At 36.6% G+C, this 24,060-nt stretch overlaps 1 protein-coding gene across 1 annotated transcript in view; it reads left to right on the top strand.

The window, feature by feature from the left end:
- Positions 1-3,737: 3,737 nt before the first annotated feature.
- Positions 3,738-24,060, top strand: part of SS18 (SS18 subunit of BAF chromatin remodeling complex) — a gene marked incomplete at its 5' end in the record, with an annotated part of 73,222 nt that continues 52,899 nt past the window's right edge. The window contains 3 exon segments of the mRNA NM_001246581.1: positions 3,738-3,887; positions 6,831-6,907; positions 16,174-16,258. Coding sequence (NP_001233510.1) covers positions 3,819-3,887; positions 6,831-6,907; positions 16,174-16,258 — 231 coding nt within the window.

Genomic DNA, 24,060 nt, shown 5'->3' with positions numbered 1-24,060 from the left:
ATGCCTTCTCAATGTATTCTAAGAATTTATGACAGCTCAGGGGCTTAAAATATCAGCACATTTGGTAGTGCAGATACTCTATTAATTCTAAAACAATACATATTAAAGAAATGCTTGTATGAAAGCAAGATTATTTTAGTTACCTATTCGTACATATTTTTTGTGGATTAAGATAATTTTTAATGCCATGATTATATAGTTTCATTAAATATTGAACATATTACAGGAGCACTTCACTTTGTCAATTCATAAAAATATATTTAAGGAATACACGGTCAGGTGTGGTAGCTCATGTCTGTTCTCCTAGCACTTTGGGAGGCCAAGGTGGGTGGATCGAGACCAGGAGTAAAGGAGTTCAAGAACAGCCTGAAAAAAATGGTGAAACCCTGTCTCTATCAAAAAATACAAAAATTACCCAGGCATGGCGGTGCATGCCTGTAGTCCCAGCTACTCAGGAGGCTGAGGTGAGAGGATCGTTTCAGCCTGGGAAGTCGAGGCTGCAATGAGCTAAAATTGTGCCACACTCCAGCCTGGGTGACAGAGTGAGACCCTGCCTCAAATATATATGTGTGCGTGTGTATGGGGGGCGGGGTGTATTTTAAGGAGTACAAATTTATATAAAACAGTTTAAAAATTGAAACAAAAAATCAAACATGAACAATTTTATTTTTTTAATCTTTGTTAAATCTGCCTACTTCATATTCATTAGTGTGAGTAATCAAGAATTAACTGTTCACACAGATTATTTTTCTTATTCTGACCCACTCTATATGTTCTTCAATTTAGGATTCCAAACTCCTTCTACCTCTTGGTTATGTGAGTTGGATTCCTTCTTTAGATGTCTCTCATTCAAGAGCAGTTTAAATAGTGGGACTGATTTTTTTGGTTGGGGAGATGGTTGCCTGAGTAGCTTACCTTTAAGTCCTTAGAGTCCTTTCCCAGTCTTAGGCCAACTTCCCATATTTGTTCTCCTTTTCTTCGTAACTAAATGCTAGGGACTGTTTATTCTCCTTCTACCAACTCTGCTGCCACTCTGTCTACCTTGGGATTCCTCTTAAAACTAGTGGTCAGGTGAGACGGGACTTATTATGTTCCCCTAAGTATCCCCTAGCTCAGGACTCTTACATTACAAAGGCCCCAAAATTTTAAGAAAGATCTTCCAGGCTTCAGTCTCAATCTTTCCTCTTTCCGAATTTTCTATTTTTCCAGGTCAGGCTAACTGATTGGATTGATTGGGTTTTAGCAAGGAAGCTTGAGGGTGAAGTAGTTCTTTTTAAGTATCCTCTCTCAAGGAGATCATTTGTATTTCTGGCTGGACTTATAGAACAATGCTTTTCAACTGATTTCATGTGATCAGACACAGAAAATAATGGTATCTTTATGGCATACATGGTGTCACAGAAAAGACTGTGGCTATCCATGCCTGCAGGCTATGGGTTCTCTGGGCCCTACCCTGCTACTCTGAAGAAATAAACATCTCAGGCCAACTGTAACCTGTTTTCAGTGGATTTCCCTTTCTCACCTTTGGGGAGCTGTAATTTAAATAAAGAAGGTAACTAGCTCCAGGTGCCTCCCTGGAATAGAAGCCCCCTTGGACTACTTATTTTTTTGCTGGGATATGGAAATTAGACAAGTGTTCCTACTGGTTCATGTTGCTCTTTGAAGTTTCAGTGCTATCTGCCAAATGCACAGAACTGGAGCAGTAGGACTATTTACGATTCATGTTTCCTATTGAAATACTGTTCTTAGCTACTAAGTACTAAGGTACTTTTGTGTAAAGCATTGAGACATGACTCTGCATGCTAGGTGTTGAGTGCACAGTGATAGTGGTAGACAAGTATTGGTTTCCAAATTTGACAGAAGTTTTCCAATTTGGTGTGATTGCCTTAAGTCCAGCTATACCAGAGTGTTTTCTTCAAGGCTTACAATAGTGAAAGATAACAATTAAATTTTTAAGAGTAATTACTGTCAGTAGGAGCATAAACTTTCTTCCCTTTATTCTTATGACAGCTTGAGTCTTCATCCTTTAGGTCCCAGTTTAAATATAATCGGGAAGACTTTTCACACTAACTCATGTAAGTGTCCCTGTCATTCTGTTAGTCCCCCCCCCCCTTTTTTTTGGCTAGTTTTTCTTGGGACTTTGCATATATACATATTTGTTTGTTTCTGGTCTGTTAGTCCCACTAGTGTATAAGCTCCTTGAGAGGAGGTTCCATGTCCAGCTTATTCACAATCGTACCCTAGGTTTCCAGTATAAAGCCTAACAAACAATGCATTTAATCAATGAAATTCTTGACATTTTTGTGAAGAGCATTTATTTGATACTTGATTTTTCTTTCTTTTTTTTTTTTTTTTTTGAGACAGGGTCTTGCTGTGTCACCCAGGGTGGAGTGTGGTGGGGCAGTCATGGCTTACTGCAGTCTCCACCCCCTGGGCTCAAGTGATTCTTCCACCTCAGCCTCCTTAGTAGCTGGAACTACAGGTGCACACCACCATACCCAGCCAATTTAAAAAATTCTTGTAGAGACAGAGGTCTCACTTTGTTGCCCAGGCTGGTCTCAAACTCCTGGCCTCAAGTGATTAAATTTTTAAAATAATGTATTTTTTCTTTATTTTTCCAATTTATATAAAAAATGGAAATATTTTTTATTATTCATTAACGTTGGGTAACACTTTATATAAACTTTCCCTTTGTGTTATATGGAAGTCTAAATTTACAGAATACTTTAAAACCCCACGGCAACACAAAACCCACATTTGTCCGTGTTCCTTCCATAATTTGAAAACTTTGCCTTTTTCCCTTACACTGACTTGAAGCCTGGCAGCTTGGGCCTAATTTACAAGGCACTAAGTAAGTACTCTCTTAAAAAACAGAGAGTGAGGATGCCCTGTTTCACAACTTAATTCCAAAGAGCCAAGTCAGACGAAATCGACCCACTTTCCTGCTAAGGGTTTGTCCCAAGAGGCGAGCTCTTCTCTGTCCGCTCCAGCCAAGCTGGCCGATTGCCCCTGAGCACTGGACACAACCTTGGTGTCCCGGTTTCGGGTCAGGGTTACTTTCCAATTGTTAGGCACGACTTTGTGCGTGCGTGCGAGACTGTGGACTCGGAGGTGCGCATTTGGGGCGTAGCCGAGCCATTTAAACCAGCGAATCCGCGTTCACCTTGTCCTTCCACCTCTGCCCTATCTCGGCAGATGCTCCACGGATTTGCACGAACTCCCGAGTCTTGACCTTCCTCCCCTCTCAGGGCTGCCGGGACAACTCGGGGCGGCCACTTCTTGCCAGGAGGCGTAAGTAAGGATGAAGTTGGAAAAACTGAACTAGGTCTAGGGCACGCTCTGCAACACAGTCGGGGAGACGCTTCAGAGGGCCGGAGAGGGAGGCAAGTTGCAACGGCGCGAAGGGGGCGGGCCGGCTTGGGCCGCTCGCATTTCCTGTGACAGGGGCTGCCCCAGCCTGTCCTTCTCCCGCGGCGGCGGGACCATTTCCTGAATCGCTGAAGCGGAGGGAGGACTAGGGCGCGACTCTACCATTAGCGCAAAGGGCCAGGGGGTGCCCATAAGGAGAGCTCGGGGGATGCGAGGACGGTCAAGAAAGTTCGGCCAGGGCTAGGGGTCCCCCAGAGTGCGCAGAAGCGAGACATCCCTGGGCCAGAGTGCCTCCTTCAGGCCTGCCCCGCCGCCCGTCCGCTTGGCCCCGGAGCATCCCCCCTCCCCGCATTCCCGAGGTGGTTCAGCCCGAGAGGCCGGCGTCTCTCCCCCAGTTTGCCGTTCACCCGGAGCGCTCGGGACTTGCCGATAGTGGTGACGGCGGCAACATGTCTGTGGCTTTCGCGGCCCCGAGGCAGCGAGGCAAGGGGGAGATCACTCCCGCTGCGATTCAGAAGGTGAAACCGCGCGGGGTTGCGGATGCCAGGCCCTTCCCGCCTCTGGGAGGGACAGATGCGGGGGGAAGGGCCGGGCCCGGAGTCGACCGGGCCGGGCCAGGGGCCGAGGCGGAGGCGGGCCTGCTGGGAATCAGCAGTGTTTGGGAACACGGACTGCTGGCTGTGCCTGAGTGGGTGGCGGAAGAGGGTGAACCGGTTTTTCTCGGAGTCTTTCACGCATTTACGCGTTTTTCTACAGACACAAAAGCCCAAACAGCCGCCGCCTGATTTCTCTAGGGATGGGGCGGTGTTCGGGCTGCGGGGCGCGTGCGCCCGGCGGCGGCCGCTCAGGGAAGGGCGTGTGTCGGACCGGCGGCCCCGCGGCCCCGCGCGTTGCTCCGGAGTTACTTTGGCGTCGCCCCGCCCCGCGTGCCGCGGCTGCTTCGTGCGGACCCCACCGCGGGTCGCGGCAGGCAGAGGGGAAGTCGGAGCGCTGGTCGCCGCCCTGCAAACTCAGCCGAGTTTGGGAGCTCGCAGGAGGACTTGGGGAACGCTGGAGGGAACCTTAGTATAGAGTTTGAGGAGCGGGCAAGGAAGGTCCCCATGGACTCTGGGGTTATCCCCAGAGCCTCTTCTTCCCTTCTGCATCGCCGCCTATTCATTTGTTCTGCAGCAAATATTTATTGAGCGCCTATTTTAGGCGCTGAGGCTACTGTGGTGAGTCATGGTCCTTGCCTTCCTGGAGCTTACAGTCTAATGGTGGAGACTGTCGTGACCAGTTAATGTAAGTCGTGATAAATACACAGGGAGCTGCCTCCTTTTTAAAGGATAGAGCTGCTGTAGTCGCTGCTGTGTTACTGCCAGTCGGAACACAAAGGTTTTTTATTGTGCTCTACCCCTTGTTGCCTACAAGCAAGGCAGCATTCTAAATTTTACTGACCTAGACTTTCAGAAGTTGCTGCTGTATTTAGCAGTTTACTTTAAATATTTTTGTTTTGTTTTATGCTGTGTAGCAAAGATCAAAATAGGAAAAAAGGTCAAGTTTTAGTACCACTCAGACCACGTAGATTATGCTAATCGGTTTTTGTTTACTGTCAGGTTCTTCGTAGTGTGGCTTTTGACATTTGCCCAACTGTTGCTTTATTTTATGAACAAACGGGCTTGGCAGTGCCTGGAAATGCAGTGCTTTCATATAGTGCTCTGAGTTAAGTCTGCAGCCTGGCAAACAGCTCCAAGTACGCACTCACGCAAAACTGCGTTTCTGGAGGGCTCACCTTTTTTATTTTTGTACACAGGAAAAGTCCAGAGTTTTTCTTTTTTTCTATAGTTTCTGTTACATAAGTCTGAAGATATTTATCATGGATAATGATTAATTCGGAGGATGCTGATCAATTATTTTCCATTCTCAGCTGAACAGAAAAATGGGCTCTAAATTAATTGCCTTATTCTACAATGGGAGAGATTGATATTAGATGTGAGACAGATATTTTAATGGTGAAGTTCAATAGTTTGAGGAATATACTGGAGATAATAAGTTGTGAAATCATTAGGTTGAGGACTGGATTCGTGCTTTTTAAGGACTTTTTTTGGTCATCCAATGGTTCTATTTAAGAAATAACTGCATTTATTAGCAGATCATGTTAGTGGTTTTTTTTTCCCCCAGTAAGTGAAGATTATGATTCACGTGCATAAAAAAGTGACAGTTAATGTTAAATGGATGTTCCTTTTATTTAGATTGCGTGATTATGGTATTGTGCTAATACTTTTGAATACTGGTAGGGTGGGGCAGGTTCTGGAGGAGCATCTCCTGAGTCCCTTGATCTTACAGCTGAATCAGCCCCTGAAAACTTAAGTGACTTGCTCAAAATGGCAAAACTGGCACTGAAACTAACTGGCCTTTTAATTGCTACAATCAGTACTCTTTCTTCAGCTCCACTTTACTTAGATGAATTATTTAACCCTCAAAGCCAAGATTGCTTTGAATGTTAAAAGATGATAGAATGATAAATCGGTATGTTTTTCCTCTTAAACTTTTGAGACAGCATAATTATGAAGTAAACTCATAAAGTCTGTAACAAATATACATGCATAGAAATTATTATGTTTAATTATTATCTCATAATTGGAGAGTCACAAAACCATGCTGTTATAAAACTTGGAAACTAACCAGCTACCTCATCAAGACTCCTGGGCTGAAGTTTTCATGTATTTATTTCATTCTGGAGAAGGACAGAATTTTTCTTTACTGTTCCAAAGCATTAGAATGATGAAAAACCAACTCGGACTCTTAACTTTTAGTCTTAATTGGCTAAAGCTTCTATTACAGATAGCAGAGGTAATTAAATGTTTGATATAAAAGAATTCAGATTTTCCCTTCTGGGCTTGTTTATTCAGAGGGAGAATAATTGGAATATTAAAACATTATTGATTAAACACGATATCATTCCAAAGGTGTAAAAATAAGATTTTTTTGCGGTGAGCTGTCATATATATTAAAAGGACCCAAGGGGATTCAATTTCTGTATAGATGAAACATTTCTAGAAATCTGAAGGGAAAAAACTCAGTTATTGAAAAGATTGTCCGTATGAACTGTGCATGGCATATTTTTACAAGAGATTTAAACAGTACGTAATGAAATTTTATGCAAGAGAGCTGCTGATACACTAATCTTGCTTTAAATTATATTTGTTATTAAAATGAATTTTAAAATACTTTGTAACAGCGGGTAGCAACATTAACAGAAAGTCATTTTAAGGAAATTTTGTTTTTTTTGTGTTTCCATGTTTGCTTAATGATTTATGATAGTAATGATTGTTTGCAGGGGACAGTATTTTGTTAAGGGATACGCTTTAGAGTTCTTGTACAAGCAGTATTTACTAATGCCCTCCCTTTCTGAATTTTCTAGTTTTTTATTTTACTTGATGCACTAGTTTTATGCTAAACCTTTTCTAATTCTGTTTCAGATGTTGGATGACAATAACCATCTTATTCAGTGTATAATGGACTCTCAGAATAAAGGAAAGACCTCAGAGTGTTCTCAGTAAGATTGATAAGAAACTTTTTTTTTATTCAGTTTTTTGTATTGGTTAATTTTTTACTTTTTACTAACAGCTTTATTGAGATATAATTCACATACCATACAATTCACCTATTTTAATGTGTACAATTCAATGTTTTTTAGTATATTCATAGAGTTGTGCTGGTATTACGTGAGTCAGTTTTACAGCATTTTTAACATCCCCAAAAGACACTGGGTATCCTTTGGCAGTCACTGTCCCCCACCCCTCACCCCGTGACAACCACTAATCTACTCTCTGTGTGAATTTGCCTGTTGTGACATTTCATATAAATGGATTGATATACTATGTGGTCAGTTTTGACTCACATTTTTCACTTAGTGTAATACTTCCGAGGTTCATCCATGTTGAACCATGTTTCAGTACCTCATTCCTTTTTATTGGCAAGTATTTTTTTCCGTTATGCAGCTGTACCACATTTTATTTATCCATCGGTGATGGCCATTTGCATTGTTTGTACTTTTGACTAATTTTGAATAATACTGCTATGAACATTTGTGTACAAGCTTTTGTATGACTTGTTAATTTATAAAAGAAAACTTTCTTTGGGAGGAGATTGGGTATCACTTCGTTTCTTATACTTCTTACCCTGCATTATACAATAATGACTTCAAATATATGTATAGTCTTATCTGTGGGAAAGTTAGATCTTCATTTATATAGGGTATTGAGTTGCATCCATGTATGTGGTGAAAACAAAGCTTATATCTAATAAATAGAGAACTGATTGTCATTCATAAGGGCCAAACTTTCTTACTTTGAAGTGATGTATCTGAAGTAAATAATATGCCCTAATAGAATCTAATGTGGTAGAATAAGTTGAATATATTATCAAAAGTAATTAGAATAGAACAGCACTGTCCATTAGAAATATAAATGGGAGCCACATGTGTGATTTTTAAATTTTCTAGTAGACACAGTAAATGAGTAAAAAGCAGATGACATTAGTATTAGTAATACATTTTATTTAACCTATTATTTCCAAAATAGTATCATTTCATCATACAATTAGCATAAAGATATTGAGATATATTGCATTCTTTTCTTTGTTGTTCTAAATCTTGGAAACCTATTGTGTATCTTGCTTTAATAACACATCTCATTTTGGATTAGCCATATTTTACTGTGTGTAGTGGCTGCTATATTGGTCAACACAGCTGTAGAATACAGTTGACCCTTGGTAGCCATGGTGAATCGATTCCAGGACTCCCCATGGATACCAAAGTCCCAGATGCCCGTGTCCCTGATATAAAATGGTGTAGGATTTGCATATCACCTACTCACGTCCTCCTGTAAACTTTAAATATCCTCTAGATTGCTCATAATACCTAATACAATGTAAATACTCTGTAAATACTTGTTATACTATATTGTTTAGGGAATAATAAGAAAAAAGCCTACATGTTCAGTAACAACCATCCATTTTTTTTTTTTTCAGAATATTTTCAATGCATGGTTGGTTAAAGGATGTGGAATCTGTGGATACTGAGGGCTGACTATTTTATTCTCACCCTTGTTTTGGGATGCATCTGTCTTTCCTAGAGACTTCACTGGTGTATCCTCAGGCAGATAATTCCCACCAACCTTGGCCCTTGCTTTGTTTGGTTTTCACATTGTATTGGTCTCTTGCTGTCATTTGATTTACCCTCTATTTAATTCCAAGTTTCCATTACTTTTTCCCCTTTGTTTAAAAGTATTTTTAAATGTAAAAAGTCATATATGGTTATCATAAAAAAAAATTATAAAGTATAAGTTTGTGGAGATAAGTCACCTTTTACATGCCACTGTCTTATCTCCTTCCCCTCCATAGGGGTAACTGCTTCTAATGCTTTAGTATGTATCCTTCCAAACATTTTTCTGTGTATTTACATATATGCATTCATATTTATGCATACACGTTTATAGATATTGTTGTTTTTAATATTTATGTAGGTTCAGTTTTAGAAATGGAATTACTGGGTTAAAGACCATACTAAGTTGCCAAATTAGCCAGCAAAAAGATTGTATTGGTTTGCTTTCTCCCAGCCAGGTTTTTAGAGTCCTAGCTTTCAGCTACCCCTGTGAGCAGTGGATATTAGACATCTTTAAAATATTTTTGCATATCCAGTTGCTGAAAAGTGGTGTCTTAAAGAACTTTTTGTTTTGGCCAGGCACGATGGTTCATGCCTGAAATCCCAGCACTTTGGGAGGCTGAGGTGGGAGGATTGCTTTGACGACATGAGTTTGAGAACAGCCTGGGCAACAGTGATATCTGTTTCTACTTAACGCCGCCAACAAGAAAAAACAAAAAGCCTTTTTGTTTTGAAATAATTTCACACTTACAAAAATGTTTCAAAGATAGTACAAAGAATTCCTGTATGTGCTGCATTGAATTTTTCAAACGATAACATAGCCCACTTGCTTTTTTATTCATTTCTCCCCCATATTGTTTTTTAGAAACATTTGAGAGTAATTGCAGATATGAATCCCTCTTACTTTTAATAACCTCAGTGTGTATTTCCTAAAAACAAGCACATATTCTTAAATTACCAGAGTATAATTGTTAAAATCAAGAATGCAATACTATTATCTAATATTTAGGGCTTTTTTGAATTTTGCCAGTTGTCCTATTAGTGCATATTTTCTGGTCCAGGGTCCAGTACAGGATCTGGTGTTGTATTTGTCTTGTCTCCTAAGTATACTTTAATCTGGGGGTCTTTTAAAAATATTCCATGATTTCGACATTATTGAATAGTATAGACCAGTAGTTTTGTGGAATGTCCCTCATTTAGGATATGACTGGTGTTTCCCATGATTAAATTCACACTATACACTTTTAGCAAAAGTACCACTGACGTGATATTGTGTCCTTCACAGTGCATCCTCAGTAGCCATATGTTAGTAGTTTGTCCCAATATTGGTGATAACTTTGATGACTTAGTTAAGGTGGTATCTTAACTAAGGTGGTATCATAACTTTATGGTTTGTTCACCATAAAGTTGCTATTTCTTGTAATTCATATGTATCTAATACCTTGAGGCACATTTACATTATTTCTCATCATACTTCAACACACTAATTTTAGCATCCACTAAAAATCCAATGATTTGCCTAAAATAGTTATCACTTTAAGTGGTTACCAAATGATGACTAAATCTATCATTCCTTTTACTTTTACTTAAGTCCTACTGTGAGGAAGAAATTTGTTCTTCTCCTATTCCTTCATTCTTCACTTATTTATCTCTAAATGGACTTAAACATTATTACTGTATTCTCTAGGTTATAATCTCTTACTTTATTATTTATTTTCTTTAATTCTTCCAGATCTGGCCAGTGGGAGCCCCTCAAGCTGGCTTCTTGATATGTCTTCATTATTTTTTGAACATTTACTTATTTTCTTATACCACAAAATGTTCTAGGCTCATCCTGGTTTTTTTTTCCTGTGCAGGTGGGTAGTCACCCGTTTCTCCAAGCCCTGGTTCTTTTTTTGGAGAATGATGTTCAGAAACTAAGATCTGAGTGCTAGGTTATCTTACTGTTCAATCTCTTGTATGTTTTGCATTTTATATGATTGTTTCCATTACATATATTATTGCTTAGATGAATCTTGTGCATATATTTGAGAATGTTCTTTAAAAAATTAACTAGCTGATCTACTTCTTTGGTTTAACTGTGGATAGTAAGGAGATCAATTCCTCAAGTCAGCCATGGAATGTTAAAGCTTAGAGGCACTTATTAGAATACAATCATGCGCTACCTAATGCTCTTTTGGTCAACAATAGACCGAAAGATTATAATACCATATTTGTACTATAATACCCATAAGATTATAATACCATCTTCCTACTGCACCTTTTCTATTTGGATAATTGTAGATAAACAAATACTTACCATTCAGTTCAGTACAGCCAACAGTATTCAGTACAGTAAAAGGCTTTTCAGGTTTGTAGCCTAGGAGCAATAAGCTATACTGTATAGCCTAGGTATGTAGTAAGCTATACCATCTAGGTTTGTGTGAGTACTCTTGATGATGTTTGCACAACAACGATGAAATCACCTAACAACACATTTCTCAGAATGTATCCCCATTGTTAAGTGATGAATAACTGAAATTATTTTTACCTTTGGTTTTTAAGAACTCCACACAGAGCCAAGGGTAGTATATGTCACGGATAGTGTATGTTTAGGTCTAGAACCAACTGAGTCAGCAAAATTTTCAACTTTTTCAAATATATATATATATGATCATTTCCCTCATTCTCTACATATTGGATTAGATCTCATTTTCTCACATATACTTGGTGAACAATTTAAGCAAATAGGGCTTAAACTGACTTAGGGAGAATCTTAAATTCTGCCCTTTTTGGTGGATTTAATTTTATTCTTTTGTTCTTCAGATATTCTTTCTTTCTCAAGTTGTCAGTATTGGTTTGTGAATAAAGAGAAAAACAACTCCTCCTCTCGACCTTAACAGGTGTTCTTGTTTCTCATTGTAGGAGAAGCAAAAGGAAAATAAAGAGAAACGTTAATACATGACAGCCATCTGGGAATTGATACTCCAATTTTAAATTAACAACTCCTTAAGATGTGATAACTTTGCCTGAAACTGTGTTTTTTTTAAATTAAAAATAACTATGTATTTTATGAAAGCAGTATGTGCAAATTAGAAAACAAAAATATGTAAAAATAAGAGAATGAATACCATATTCTTACTACCCAAAGACTTTTCAGTGGTAGTACCTTTGTGTATGTTGCTTTATCAACGCTATCTGCAGACACACACAAATTCAAATATTACACTCATGAGTCAGTGGTCTGAATCACTTGTGGAGCGCATGTGCCTGGACCCTCTTCCTTTAAATTCTGGTAACACATGTGAGAATGTGTTACTGATTCACTGTGATGTTTAATTTGAGCATTTTCTAAATCAACCTATGTTTGCTTAAATCATTTCTTATTTTTTGCATTTTAGGGTGAGTCCAAACTATTCCAGAGTTGCATAAATCTCAAACAACAAAAAAAATTAGTGTCGATCATTCATCGTAATTTAAAAGAGTTGTTTAAATCTGTAACTTTTATTCTATAAAGTGCATTCCCGTTGTCTAATAAATATTCATAGCTTCTAGGTAAGGTTTATTTTATAAAATGAAATTACTTCCAGCTTAATTTTGTAATTATGTTAACAAATAGAGTGTCCATTTTACTTTATTCAAAGTAATTGATGAGTTACTCTTAGTGGCCTCTGTGGGAGGTGAACTGGCTCTTTTAATAGGTTAATAATCATGAGTATTTGAGAATATTTGTCATATTTACCAGGACAGTACCATCATCAAAAATAAAATACTAAATATATTTTATAACAGCCCTTAGCTTATATACTCCTTTTTTTCCTCATATCAACATATACTCTTTTTTTTTGTTTTGTTTTTCGAGACATAATCTCACTCTTTTGCCCAGGCTGGAGTGCAAGTGGTATGATAATGGCTCACTGCAGCCTCAACCTCCTGTTCTCAAGTGATCCTCCCACCTTAGCCTCCTAAGTAGCTGGGACTACAGGTGCGTGCCACCATGCTCAGCTAATTTTTCACTTTTTCATAGGGATAGGGTCTCACTTTGTTGCCCAGGCTTGTCTTGAACTCCTAGGCTTAAGCGATCCTCCTGCCTCAGCCTCCCAAAGTGCTGGGATTACAGGTGTGAGCCACTGTGCCCAGCACAACATATACTGTTTTAGGAATAAAACATTAAGAAAGTAAACTGTTTCAGTGAGAAACGTAACTATATATAGAATAAAAATATTCAAAGTTTCTGAGGAAAATATATTTAATATCATTTTTATTATCATTTCAATATTGTCACCTGAGTCCAGATTCTCCTAGAGTATTTGCTGATTGCTTTTTAGGTGACCTATATACAAAGTTATAAAATAATATGAGTACTACTTTTTTGTTAATGTTCATCTTTGAACCTTGAGTCATCTTAGAATATGTTTAATTGGGCTGAGTGTGGTGACTCACGCCTGTAATCCCAGCACTTTGAGAGGCCGAGGCGGGCAGATCACCTGAGATCAGGAGTTCAAGACCAGCCTGGCCAACATGGTGAAACCCCATCTCTACTAAAAGTACAAAAATTGGCTGGACGTGGTGGTGGATACCTGTAATCCCAACTGCTTGGGAGGCTGAGGCAGGAGAATCACTTGAACCTGGGAGGCGGAGATTACAAGTGAGCCAAGATCGCACCACTGCACTCCAGCCTAGCTGACAGTGAGATTCTGTCTCAAAAGAAAAAAGAATATACTTATTTGATGAATGCTATAAAATAATGCAATTTTACAGAAAATAAACATACTGAAGTTAGAAAAGGCCAATTAAAATTTTTCATTTTTACCTACCTCCTTATATGAGGGAAAATGACTTGGAGGTATTAGGGCAATTGGAGAAATTTGAATGAGTTCTGTGGATTAAATAGTAATGATATATCAATGTTAATTTCCCCATGATGGTTGTCCTGTTATATGAGGGAATAGCCTTGTTTTGGGAAAGCCAGTACTGAAGTATTAGGAGTAACGTATTACTGACTCACAAATGGTTTTGGAAAAAAGTGAGTGCATATGTGTGTCTGTGTGTGTTGGTGTGTGTATTTAGAGATGATAGGAAAAATGTGGTAAAATGCTAATCATTAGAGAATCTGGGAGAAAAAATATACAAGACTTTTTGCTATTGAAACTTTTCTGTAAGTTTAAAATTATTTCACAATTAAAAATTGAAAAGATTTGACAGTTGAGAGAAGGTCGGGCAAATGTCTTGAAATGAAACTACTTCATAAAAGATGCTGGGTTTATAGATTTTAAAACTGCAGGCAACTTCAGTGTCCTGCTTTAACTCCATTATTTTACATATGAGACCTTAAGAGTGTGGCAGATTAGATGTAATAGTAGTTTCACACTGGCTTTGTCAAGTACTAATCAACATGATACTAAAATTTTTTCTTGAAGGGTCATGAATAAACCACATCTGTTAGTATGGTTTGGTCAGTGGTCCTCAGCAAATCTCATGTCGTGCAACCATACTAATACCCAAGCAAAGGAAATCTTGAAGGCCTAGACTGAAATAGGTTATGTGTTCTAATTAAAAATGGCTGGTTGGTTTTTTAAAAAATGGCAAGATATGGAACACTATATTTTAAGTTCCTTCCTAGATCTCTACAGAATAATGAAATAGTTCCAGCTAGTGGTCCCTGTTAGTGCTGCTTGAAGAATTTCAACAACACAATTAACCATTATGTATAATTTAGTACAATATAATTATTACTTTGTCCATTTAATGTGAAGTTCACTATCAAAGATGTATCATGTCTCATTGGGCAACATAGCGTCCATGTGACGCAAAGCATTAAAAGCATGGCCTTGTTTGTGAAAGCGTTATTTTAAGGTCAGCAAGAAATAGTGTTTTTTCCTTTCTTATTAAAAAAAAAAAAAGCTGTGAAACCTGTTGTTTGTAACAGGAGAAAAATAAGTAGCAAAGAATATGCTAGGATTCGACTGGGTACAGTGGCTCACGCCTGTAATCCCAGCACTTTGAGAGTCTGAGGCTGGCTGATTGCTTGAGCTCAGGAGTTTGAGAGCAGCCTGGGCAACATGGTGAAACCCTGTCTATTAAAAATGCAAAATTTAGCACCGTGTGGTGGTATGTGCCTGTGGGCCCAGCTACTTGGGAGGCTGAGGTGGGAGGATTGCTTGAGCCCAGGAGGTCAAGGCTGCAGTGAGCCATGATTACGCCACTGCACGCTCCAGCCTGGGCGACAGAGTGAGACCTTGTCTCAAAAAAACAAACAAAACCAAAAACGAACAAAAGAAAAACTCGGATTCCTTTTATGGTGTCTATTTTAGAAAATGAATTAATTTGGAATCTGAATTAGAGCACTTTAGCTGAAAAAACTTATTTTTATTATTTTAATTTGTATTTAGCATTTTTAGTAAATGAAATTTTAAGAAAGCCTAACAATTTGATGCAGGTTTTAAGTTTGTTCTCATGGGGCTTGTATGGCTGCACTGAGACAAAACACTAGTGATTGGATCACTGCTAATTTTAATATGGCTTTGTCAGTTAATTTGTTAAAATTGTGAAGAGAAGCTTAGCTAAACTAATTCATAGGTAAGATTACAATAAGCATGTTTAACCACATAATGCTGATAATGAATTTGCTTTATTTTCTTAAAGTTAATCTTGAGTGTTGTTGGTGTTATAACATTTCCTCCATCTTTTGTTTTAGCATATCTCTTTTTTTCTGTAGTTGGAGATTGCCTATTCATTGCCTTCTCTATATGCTGTGTCCTGATAGATGGGTAGTATAAACACAGTGGGCATAAGTTGTTGGTCATTGCTACAGTAGTGAAAAGGAAAAAAAGGTGTGGTTCCCACCTCCTTTCCTAAATTTTAGCAGAACATATTGACTGTACTTGGGTTTGAGGTTTTTAGCAAAATGAAAATGGCAGAAGGAAAGGGATAAGCATATTTCTTTTTTTTCTTTTTGAGATGGAGTCTCACTCTGTTCCCCAGGCTGGAGTGCAGTGGCATGATCTCGGCTCACTGCAACCTCTGCCTTCTGGGTTCAGGCAGTTGTCCTGCCTCAGCCTCCTGAGTAGCTGGAATTACAGGAGTGTGCCACCATGCCCAGCTAATTTTTGTATTTTTAGGAGAGACGGGGTTTCACCATGTTGGCCAGGCTGGTCTTGAACTCCTGACCTCAAGTGATCTGCCCACCTTGGGCTCCTAAAGGGCTGGGATTATAGGTGTGAGCCACTGTGCCCAGCTGAGATAAGCACATTTCACTGGATTCCTTTATTTAGTTCTTTTTAAAAAAAACTCAGTGTACTAGTATGGGCCTATTACATATGTCAGTTATTCCATCTACTAGCTATGCAATCATGTACAAGTTATCGACCTCTCTAAACATTAGTTTCTCATCTGTAAAATGGAGAAAAGAGCTCCTGCCTCGTAGTATTGGTTTGTGGATTGAAATATATATGCATATAAAAAATTATAACACTAGCATACATGGCAAGATCTCTGAGCTCATTATATTTAAATATTTATTATTTGGAACTTTTGCAGTGTAGGAAAAATTGAAGTGCTATTGATGTTCGGGTAACAAATTTTTAATGAAACTTTAGAAATGATTATAGTGCTGTTTGTACTTAGGCAGGTAGGAAGAAAATTATTTTTTAATACTGATACTTGTTTTGTTTTAATAGGTATCAGCAGATGTTGCACACAAACTTGGTATACCTTGCTACAATAGCAGATTCTAATCAAAATATGCAGTCTCTTTTACCAGCAGTAAGTACCTTTAAAATCATGTGAAGTAGACAATCTTTATAGTTACATATGGTATGGCACATTTTTGTTGAATGATTTTTAAGTTTTGTTTAGTAAATCCTGCTTTACTCTGAGAACATGAAAGTATTCTATGTTATCTAAAAGCTTTGTTTTGCTTTTATATTTAATTTGAATTCATCTAAAATTGATTCTGTCCCTGAGAAGGTTATATTCGTTTACCTGTTTACCTACCTACCTATTTTAATTTTTAATTGCACAAGTAATTTGTTAATCTGAAGTGTTTCACAGCAAGTCCCAGACATCTTACAGTTTGACCAGTAAATACTGTATTTCCATATGCATCTCTGTCAGACAGGACTATTCTCATACCCAACTAAGTTAACCATAATTTCTTTCTGTCTTACAATATTCAATCTATTTTCAATTTTTATCCGTTATCTAAAACAAACCTAAATGTTTTACACTTGATCTTAGCCAAAAGGCCGAGCAGCGATTAAAAACTCTAAATTTTTAAACAGTTGTTTGCCTCAGAATCCAAACAAGGTACACGTAGTGCATTGGTTGATATGTGTCTTAGTCTCTTTTAATCTGTATCATTTTATCTTTTTAAATCTTCATTTATTTGTTAAAGGAACTGGGTCATATATTGTGTAGAATTTTTAACATTCTGCATTTGGCTAATTGTATTCTCATGGTCCTTTAACGTGTTCCTTTGTTTCTCTTATTTCATGTAAACTGGTAATTAGAGAGGCTTAATTAGTGAGGTTTAGATTTTTGGTAAGAGTATTTTGTTGGCGGTGCTTTGTATTTCCCATAATATCAGATCAGGAAGAACATGTTTGGTTGTTCCATTTTTAGTAATGTTAAGATTGATCAATGGGTATACTTGATACCAGCCTGATCAATCCATTATAAAGTTCTCTGTCTACCTATCACTTAATGGTTTTAATGGTCATTGATGCTTGTGGACCAGATCCTGTATTTCACTTTGGGATCACAGAATGGTGAATTTCTAATTCTATAATCCCTCTTGCATTTATTAGCTGTAATTATTTTAAAAAGATAAACTTCCTTTCATTAAATATTTGGTTATCCTGAAACTAGAGAGTCCCCATAGGAAAGTCATGATAAATGCTTGATTCTGTCCCTTTATCAATTTTCAGAATGAGTGGGTCTCTAGCAACCTGTGTAGGTTACCATTTTAATATTTTTGTTTTTATTATCTGAATTTAATACATTTTTGGATTTTTAATGTTTAAATCCCTTGCAGTCATTCTTTGTTAAGTTGAAATTTTGTTTCTCTGATCAATGGAAGCCTCTTCATTTGGCTCCTGTGTTCCTCTGACATGACTCAAGTATTTCATAGCTTCTTTGTTTTTGTGATTTGCTGTATGCTACTTTATATAAAACATATAACAATGTAATGGTACCAAAACTAACACTAACAATAAGATGCTTGTCCCTAAGATACATCCCACTGGGGATATTTTAATCAGTATATTTAGTTTTGAAGTTGAAATAGTTCTTCATGTGGCAGTTGTCATCAACTTGACTACCAGCTAGGTAGAATTTATTTTCGTGAATAATGTGAGGAATAGGTTCAGTTTCATTTGTTTCCATGTGGATGGTTTTTTGTCCCATTATTATTTCTTGGAAAAACAAGATATTTTGTCATGCAATCTATGTTGTATCAGGTGTCCGTATATATGTGGGTCTGTGTCTGATCTGTTTATATCGTTTCCTTGGTCTGTTTTTATGAATTCCACTCTCTTGTTATACTTAATCTTATTCCTTTTTTTTTTTTTTCCCAAGAATATCTTGGCTGTTGGTTCTTTGCATTTCCATATACACTTAAACATCAGTATGTCAGGTTATATACACATATACGTAATCCTGTAGGGATTTTCATTCAGATTACCTTGACTGTAAATCAATTTGGGAAGACTTGATATCTTTACAAAATTGAGTTTTCCAAATCGTGAGCATTGCATATATTTTCATTTATTTAGTTCTTTAATGTCTGTCAATGAAGTTTTATAATTTTTCCCTGTAGATGGTTTGCACATCTCTCATTGGGCTTATTGCTAGATATTTAATACTTTATATTTTTTGAGGCCATTTTAAATCGAATCTTTGTCTTTTAAGTTTTATTTTCTAGCTGCATTTGCTGTTTACATGGAAATGCAATTAATTTGAATCTCACATTCTTGTTCAACTCTTGCTTCTGAGTTTTTCTGTAGATGCTTTCAGTTTTCTGTATTCATGATCATATCATTTGTGAATAATCAGTTTTGTTTCTTTCTTGTCAATCCTTACACCTTTTATTTCTTTTTCTTGCCTTACTTCTCTGGCTATGACCTCCATTACATTCCTGAATAGAAGTGGTGATAGAGGACATCCTTGTCTTGTTCCTGATCTCAAAGGGAAAGCTTTCACTGTTTGACCATTAAGTATGATGTTTGCTGTAGTGTTTCATAGATAACTTGTCAGATTAAGGAAGCTCCTTTCTGTTTCTGATGTGCTAAGTAAAAATTTATATCTTGAATGGATGTTAAATTTTATCAAGTACTTTTATTGCATCGAATGAGATGATTAGAAGACTTTTTCTTCTTTAATCTGTTAATGTGGTAAAATATACTGATATACTTTTAATGCTCAGTCAGTCTTGCATTCTTGTAATTAACCTACTTGTTGATGACCCACTTGGTCATGATGTTTTTAAAGAAATTGCTATATTCAGTTTGTTAAAATTTTGGTTAGGATTTTTGCATCTTTGTTTGTGAGTGTGATTGACCTGTAATTTTTCTTTCTTATAATGCCTTCGTCTGGTTTTTATTTTGAGGCTATGCTAGCTTTATAAAAGGAGCTGGAGAATTTTCTACTTTTTCTTATCCAGAAGAATTTACATAATATTTCTATTTCTTTGTTAAATGATTGGTACAATTCTTTAGAAAAGCCATCTGAATCTGAAGTTTTCTTTGCAAGGAAGTTTTTATTTACTTACTTCTTTAATTGTTATAGGACAATTTCTATATTTTAGAAATTGCCTATTTTGGTAAGTTGTGGTTTTTAGCATTTTAATAAATTTGAACATTAATTAGCATGAAAATAAAGTAAAAGCTCTTGAAATAATCTTGTTTTCCTAATGTCAACACTATCTGTAGTGATAATTTTCTTTTTAATGTCATTATTTGTGACTTCTGCTTTGAAATATTTTTTGATCATTCTTGCCAGATGTTTATTATGGGTTTTTTAAGTCTTTTCAAAGAATCAACTTTTGGTTTTGATTGTGCTCTGTTGCAGCATTTTTCAAACCTTTTGGTCTCAGAACCCTGTTACGTTCTTAAAAATTACTGAGGACTTAAAAGAACTTGATGTAGGTTATATTGTTAATATAAATTATAAATTTTTCTCAGTTGTGAAATTAAAACAAATCTAAAAAATTTGTTAAAAATAATAAACTTATTGCATGTTAATATAAATAACATTCTTTAAAGGAAAAATAACTATCTTTGTGAGATGAATGGCGTCATGTTACGTTTTTGCAAGTTTCTGTTAAATGTCTGGCTTAATAGAAGACACTATATTTTCACATCTACTTCTGCATTCAGTCTATTGTAGTATCTTGTTTCGGTTGTAGCAGAAAATGCAGTCTCACACAGACATGTAGTTAGAAAGGGGAAGAATATTTTAATAGCCTTTTCAGATTTTTGGGGATAACCTTGTTTGATATTACAGCAGATCTCAGTAAGTTTTTTTTTTTTTAAGGTTAGTTGTGGTGTGGAATCTTAAATTGTATCATTACATTTTTCTTACTCTGGTACATTTAAGCCCATTGGTCTTTATTACACTTTGAATAGATTTTTACTCATGTATAATTTTATAACATCATGCTTTGGTGATTTGGAAAGTATAAGTTTACTGAGTTAAACAGTTCTTCCAAACATTAACATTTTTCTGTGTGATACCAAAGACTACATTGGTTAAAATCACCTCTAATCTCATCAGAAAAGTGCCTAAGTATGGGGATGCTGTCAAGCTCAAGGTCATAGATAAGTTTGCACATTCCAAGTTCTTGCTTGGAAATTCAAATGTGATCTTGGCAACAAATGTTATTAGTTGATTTTCTTGCTCACTATGTTTGTTTTTGAGAAAATGTCTGCCAAATACCCATGCCTAGATAAATACAGTTAACAATTGTTCTTTCAAGTAAAAATGGTATTCAGTGAAAACCGTGCCTAGTTCAGCTGGCAACTCAATCACAAACTGCTTTTTCTTGATTATTTTACTTTGTGACAGATAATGTTTTTTATTTTCCCATTTTGTCACTGAATATTTATTTACAAGACATGGAGAATTTACAAAATAATTTTTACTGCTTCATCAAGCACATTTTTAACTGAAACTATCTTTTTCTTTCTTCAACTGCAAGTGTGTGGCAGCCAGTAATACATTGACTAATAATAGTTTGATGTCATTGCCTTGATTCATAATGAGGTTCCAGCAATTATATCCACTATTGCTTTTGTACCATCATTATAAATGTGCACTTAGCATAAAAGGCAAACATCATCTTATGGAAATAGTTTTGCCCTTGGGCACCTCATGTATGTTTTTGTTTATGATTAATTTCTGATCTTTATGATTTTCTCCCTTTTACTTTCTTTTGATATATTTTTTTCTGCTGAGTTTTAGATGAATGCCTCTTTCATCAATTTTCACCTTTCTAAGGATGCATTTAAAATGGACATAAGTTTTCCTCTAATCATAGTTCTGATATGTAGTATATTCATATTTATTTAATTCCAAATATTTTCTAATTTTCATAATTATTTTTTAATGCATTGGTTGATAAAAATACATTTCTTAATTTCCAAACATGGATATTTTATTTTCTTGATTTCTGGCTTTATTGCATCGTGGTTAAATAACATTTTACGATTTGAGTTCTTTGGAATTCCTTGAGATTTGTTTCAAGGTCCAGCATATGGTCAGTTTTTACAGATGTTTCATGTGTATTTAAAAAAAATATGTATTGTTTAGCCACTGAGAGCAGAGTTCTATATATGTCTATTAGGTTAGGTCAAGTGTGTTAATCTTGTTTGAATCCTCTGTAGCCTTAATGATTGTTGTTTTTTTAGTCTTTCCAATGTTTTGTTTGTTTGTTCTATCGATTACTGAGAGATGTATGTTTAAAATGTACAAGTCAAATTGTGGACTGACTGATTTTCCTTTTAGCTCTTTTAAGGTTTCTTTTTTTTTTTTTTTTTTTTGAGACGGAGTCTCGCTCTGTTGCCCAGGCTGGAGTGCAGTGGTGTGATCTCGGCTCACTGCAAGCTCCTCCTCTTGGGTTCACACCATTCTTCTACTTCAGCCTCCCTAGTAGCTGGGACTACAGGCGCCCGCCACTACGCCTGGCTGATTTTTTGTATTTTTAACAGAGAAGGGGTTTCACCTTGTCAGCCAGGATGGTCTCGATCTCCTGACCTCATGATCCGTCTGCCTTGGCCTCCCAAAGTGCTGCGTGCCGCCTGCAACATCATTGTGAATTATCCCTTCTTATCTTAGTAATGCTTTTAAAGTCTACTTTATCTGATATTAGCATAGCTAAATAAGCTTTCTTTGGTGTTTGCATGGTATTATCTTCCTTTCTGTTTTCTTGTGTTAGAGATACGATATTATGAGTAGGATGTAGATTTTTTTTTTTTTTAACTCAGTCTAGCAATCAAAGTGCTGGGATTACAGGTGTGAGCCACTGTGCCCGGCTAATAATTAATTTGTTTTTTATTATTCCTTTTTTTTCTTTCTAGTTGGGAAATCTTACATATTTACTATTCTTTTAGTGGTTACTGTATAGATTATAATATACATCCCAATCAAAGGACCATAAAATACTTCATTTCTGTTCCTTCCCTCAATGACCTTTTCGTTGTTGTTGTAATGTATTTTAAGTCTCTTTATGTTTCCACAAGTGGTTGTTATTACTGTCTTTTTTTTGAAGTCAGTATTCATTAGATCATCCACATAGTTACTTACCATTTCTGATGCTTTCTGTTCCTCCTTTCATTTATGACCTTCTAGCGTAGATCACTTTTTTTTTCACCTCCTAAAGAACATTCCTTAGTATTTCCTTTAGCACAGCTTTGCTGGTGAGACATACCTTCAGTATTTTTGTTTTGTTTTGGTCTGGGTCTGAAAATGCCTTTATTTCACCATCATTCTTTTTTTTTTCCTCTGGAGACAGCGTTTCACTCCGTCACCCAGGCCAGAGCGTAGGGGCATGATCATAGCTCACTGCAGCTTCGAACTTTTGGGCTCAAGAAATCTTCCTGCCATAGCCTCCTGAGAAGCTAGGACCACAGGCATACACCATCATGCCTGGCTGATTTTTGTATTTTTTGGAGAAATGGGATCTTATATCGCCCGGGCTAGTCTTAAACTCCTGGCCTCGAGTGATTCTCCTGCCTTGGCCTCCCAAAGTTCTGGGATTGTAGGCATGAGCCACCACACCTGGCTCACGATGATTCTTAGAAGATATTTTCCAAGGACAGATACTAGGTTAGTTGTTGTTTACTTAGCACATTACATTTATCCTTGCGTTGTTTTCTGTCTTGTATCTATTGAAAATTCAGATATCAATGTAATTGTTGATATTTTGAACATAATCTGCTTATTTGACTGCATTTAAGAGTTTTGCTTTGTCTAGGATTTTTAGTGGTTTTAGTATGTTTAGGTGTGGATTTCTGTTTTCTTTAATTTTTTTTTTTCTCACACTGTAGTTAGATATTGGAAGATTTCTTTCTAATTATCTTGCTTGGTGCCTGTTGGGATTTCTGACATCTGTAGGTTCATGTCTTTCATCAGTTTTGGGAGTTTTCAGTCATTATCTCTTCAAGCAAATAATTCTTCCATAAGACTCCAGTTAAACTTAGACTAGACCTTGTAACTGTATCTTTATGTTTCTTAATCCCTTCAGACTTTTCCAACCATTTATCATTCTAAGTATATTTTTTTCTGACCAGTTTTCCAGTTCATTTTTCACTGGGCCTAATCTGTTATACCTATCCCTTGAGTTCCTAATATATATTTTTCTATTTCTAGAATTTCTATAAGTTCTTTTTTAGATCTGCTCTGGCATTTTAAAAATATTTTCTGCTCTTTGCTGAGAGGATGTTACTAACTATAGTTTGAGATACTTGAGTCTGAAAAAGAACTATTATGTTTTAGGATGATTTTACTTAAGTTTTCTAGAATGGGGTTTTTCACTTCATTTCAGTTGAATGGGGTGGGAATTAGAAATGTGTTCATAATTATATATAAGTTTAACTTTCAGTTTTTTCCCATGTCATCTCAAGAGAAGAATTATTTATTTATAGTTCTATTTCGTGTGTTTGGAACTGGCCAAGATCGAGCACTAGCTAGAATCTAAAAGTCAAGAATCTAAACACTGAGAATAAAAGGAGAAAAATAACTTCTAATGCCAGTGCACTAACACTTAGGCATTTTACTTCTTAGTTTCAGCCTTGTGTCTTTTTTCTTAATGCCAAAGCATTATAACTTTATAATGGAACTACTCTTCACCTTACACATATTTTAACAGACTTGTTTTCTTAATTTTAAGCCAGGAGACAGCAAATAGCAAAAATGGGAGAAGTTGTTCTATAAGCAGACATATATACATGCAGTGTTACCTGACAGCCAAGATGGCATAGAAGTAGACATAAAATTTATAAAAAGCTGACAATTCAAAATGTGCACTACTCTGGCTCCATTTAGTGTAGATAGATCGGGTCCTATCTTGG

The sequence above is a fragment of the Pan troglodytes genome, chromosome 17, assembly GCF_028858775.2.
Source record: "Pan troglodytes isolate AG18354 chromosome 17, NHGRI_mPanTro3-v2.0_pri, whole genome shotgun sequence".
Classification (NCBI taxonomy): domain Eukaryota; kingdom Metazoa; phylum Chordata; class Mammalia; order Primates; family Hominidae; genus Pan; species Pan troglodytes.
This window is presented reverse-complemented; position numbering and strand designations above follow the sequence as displayed.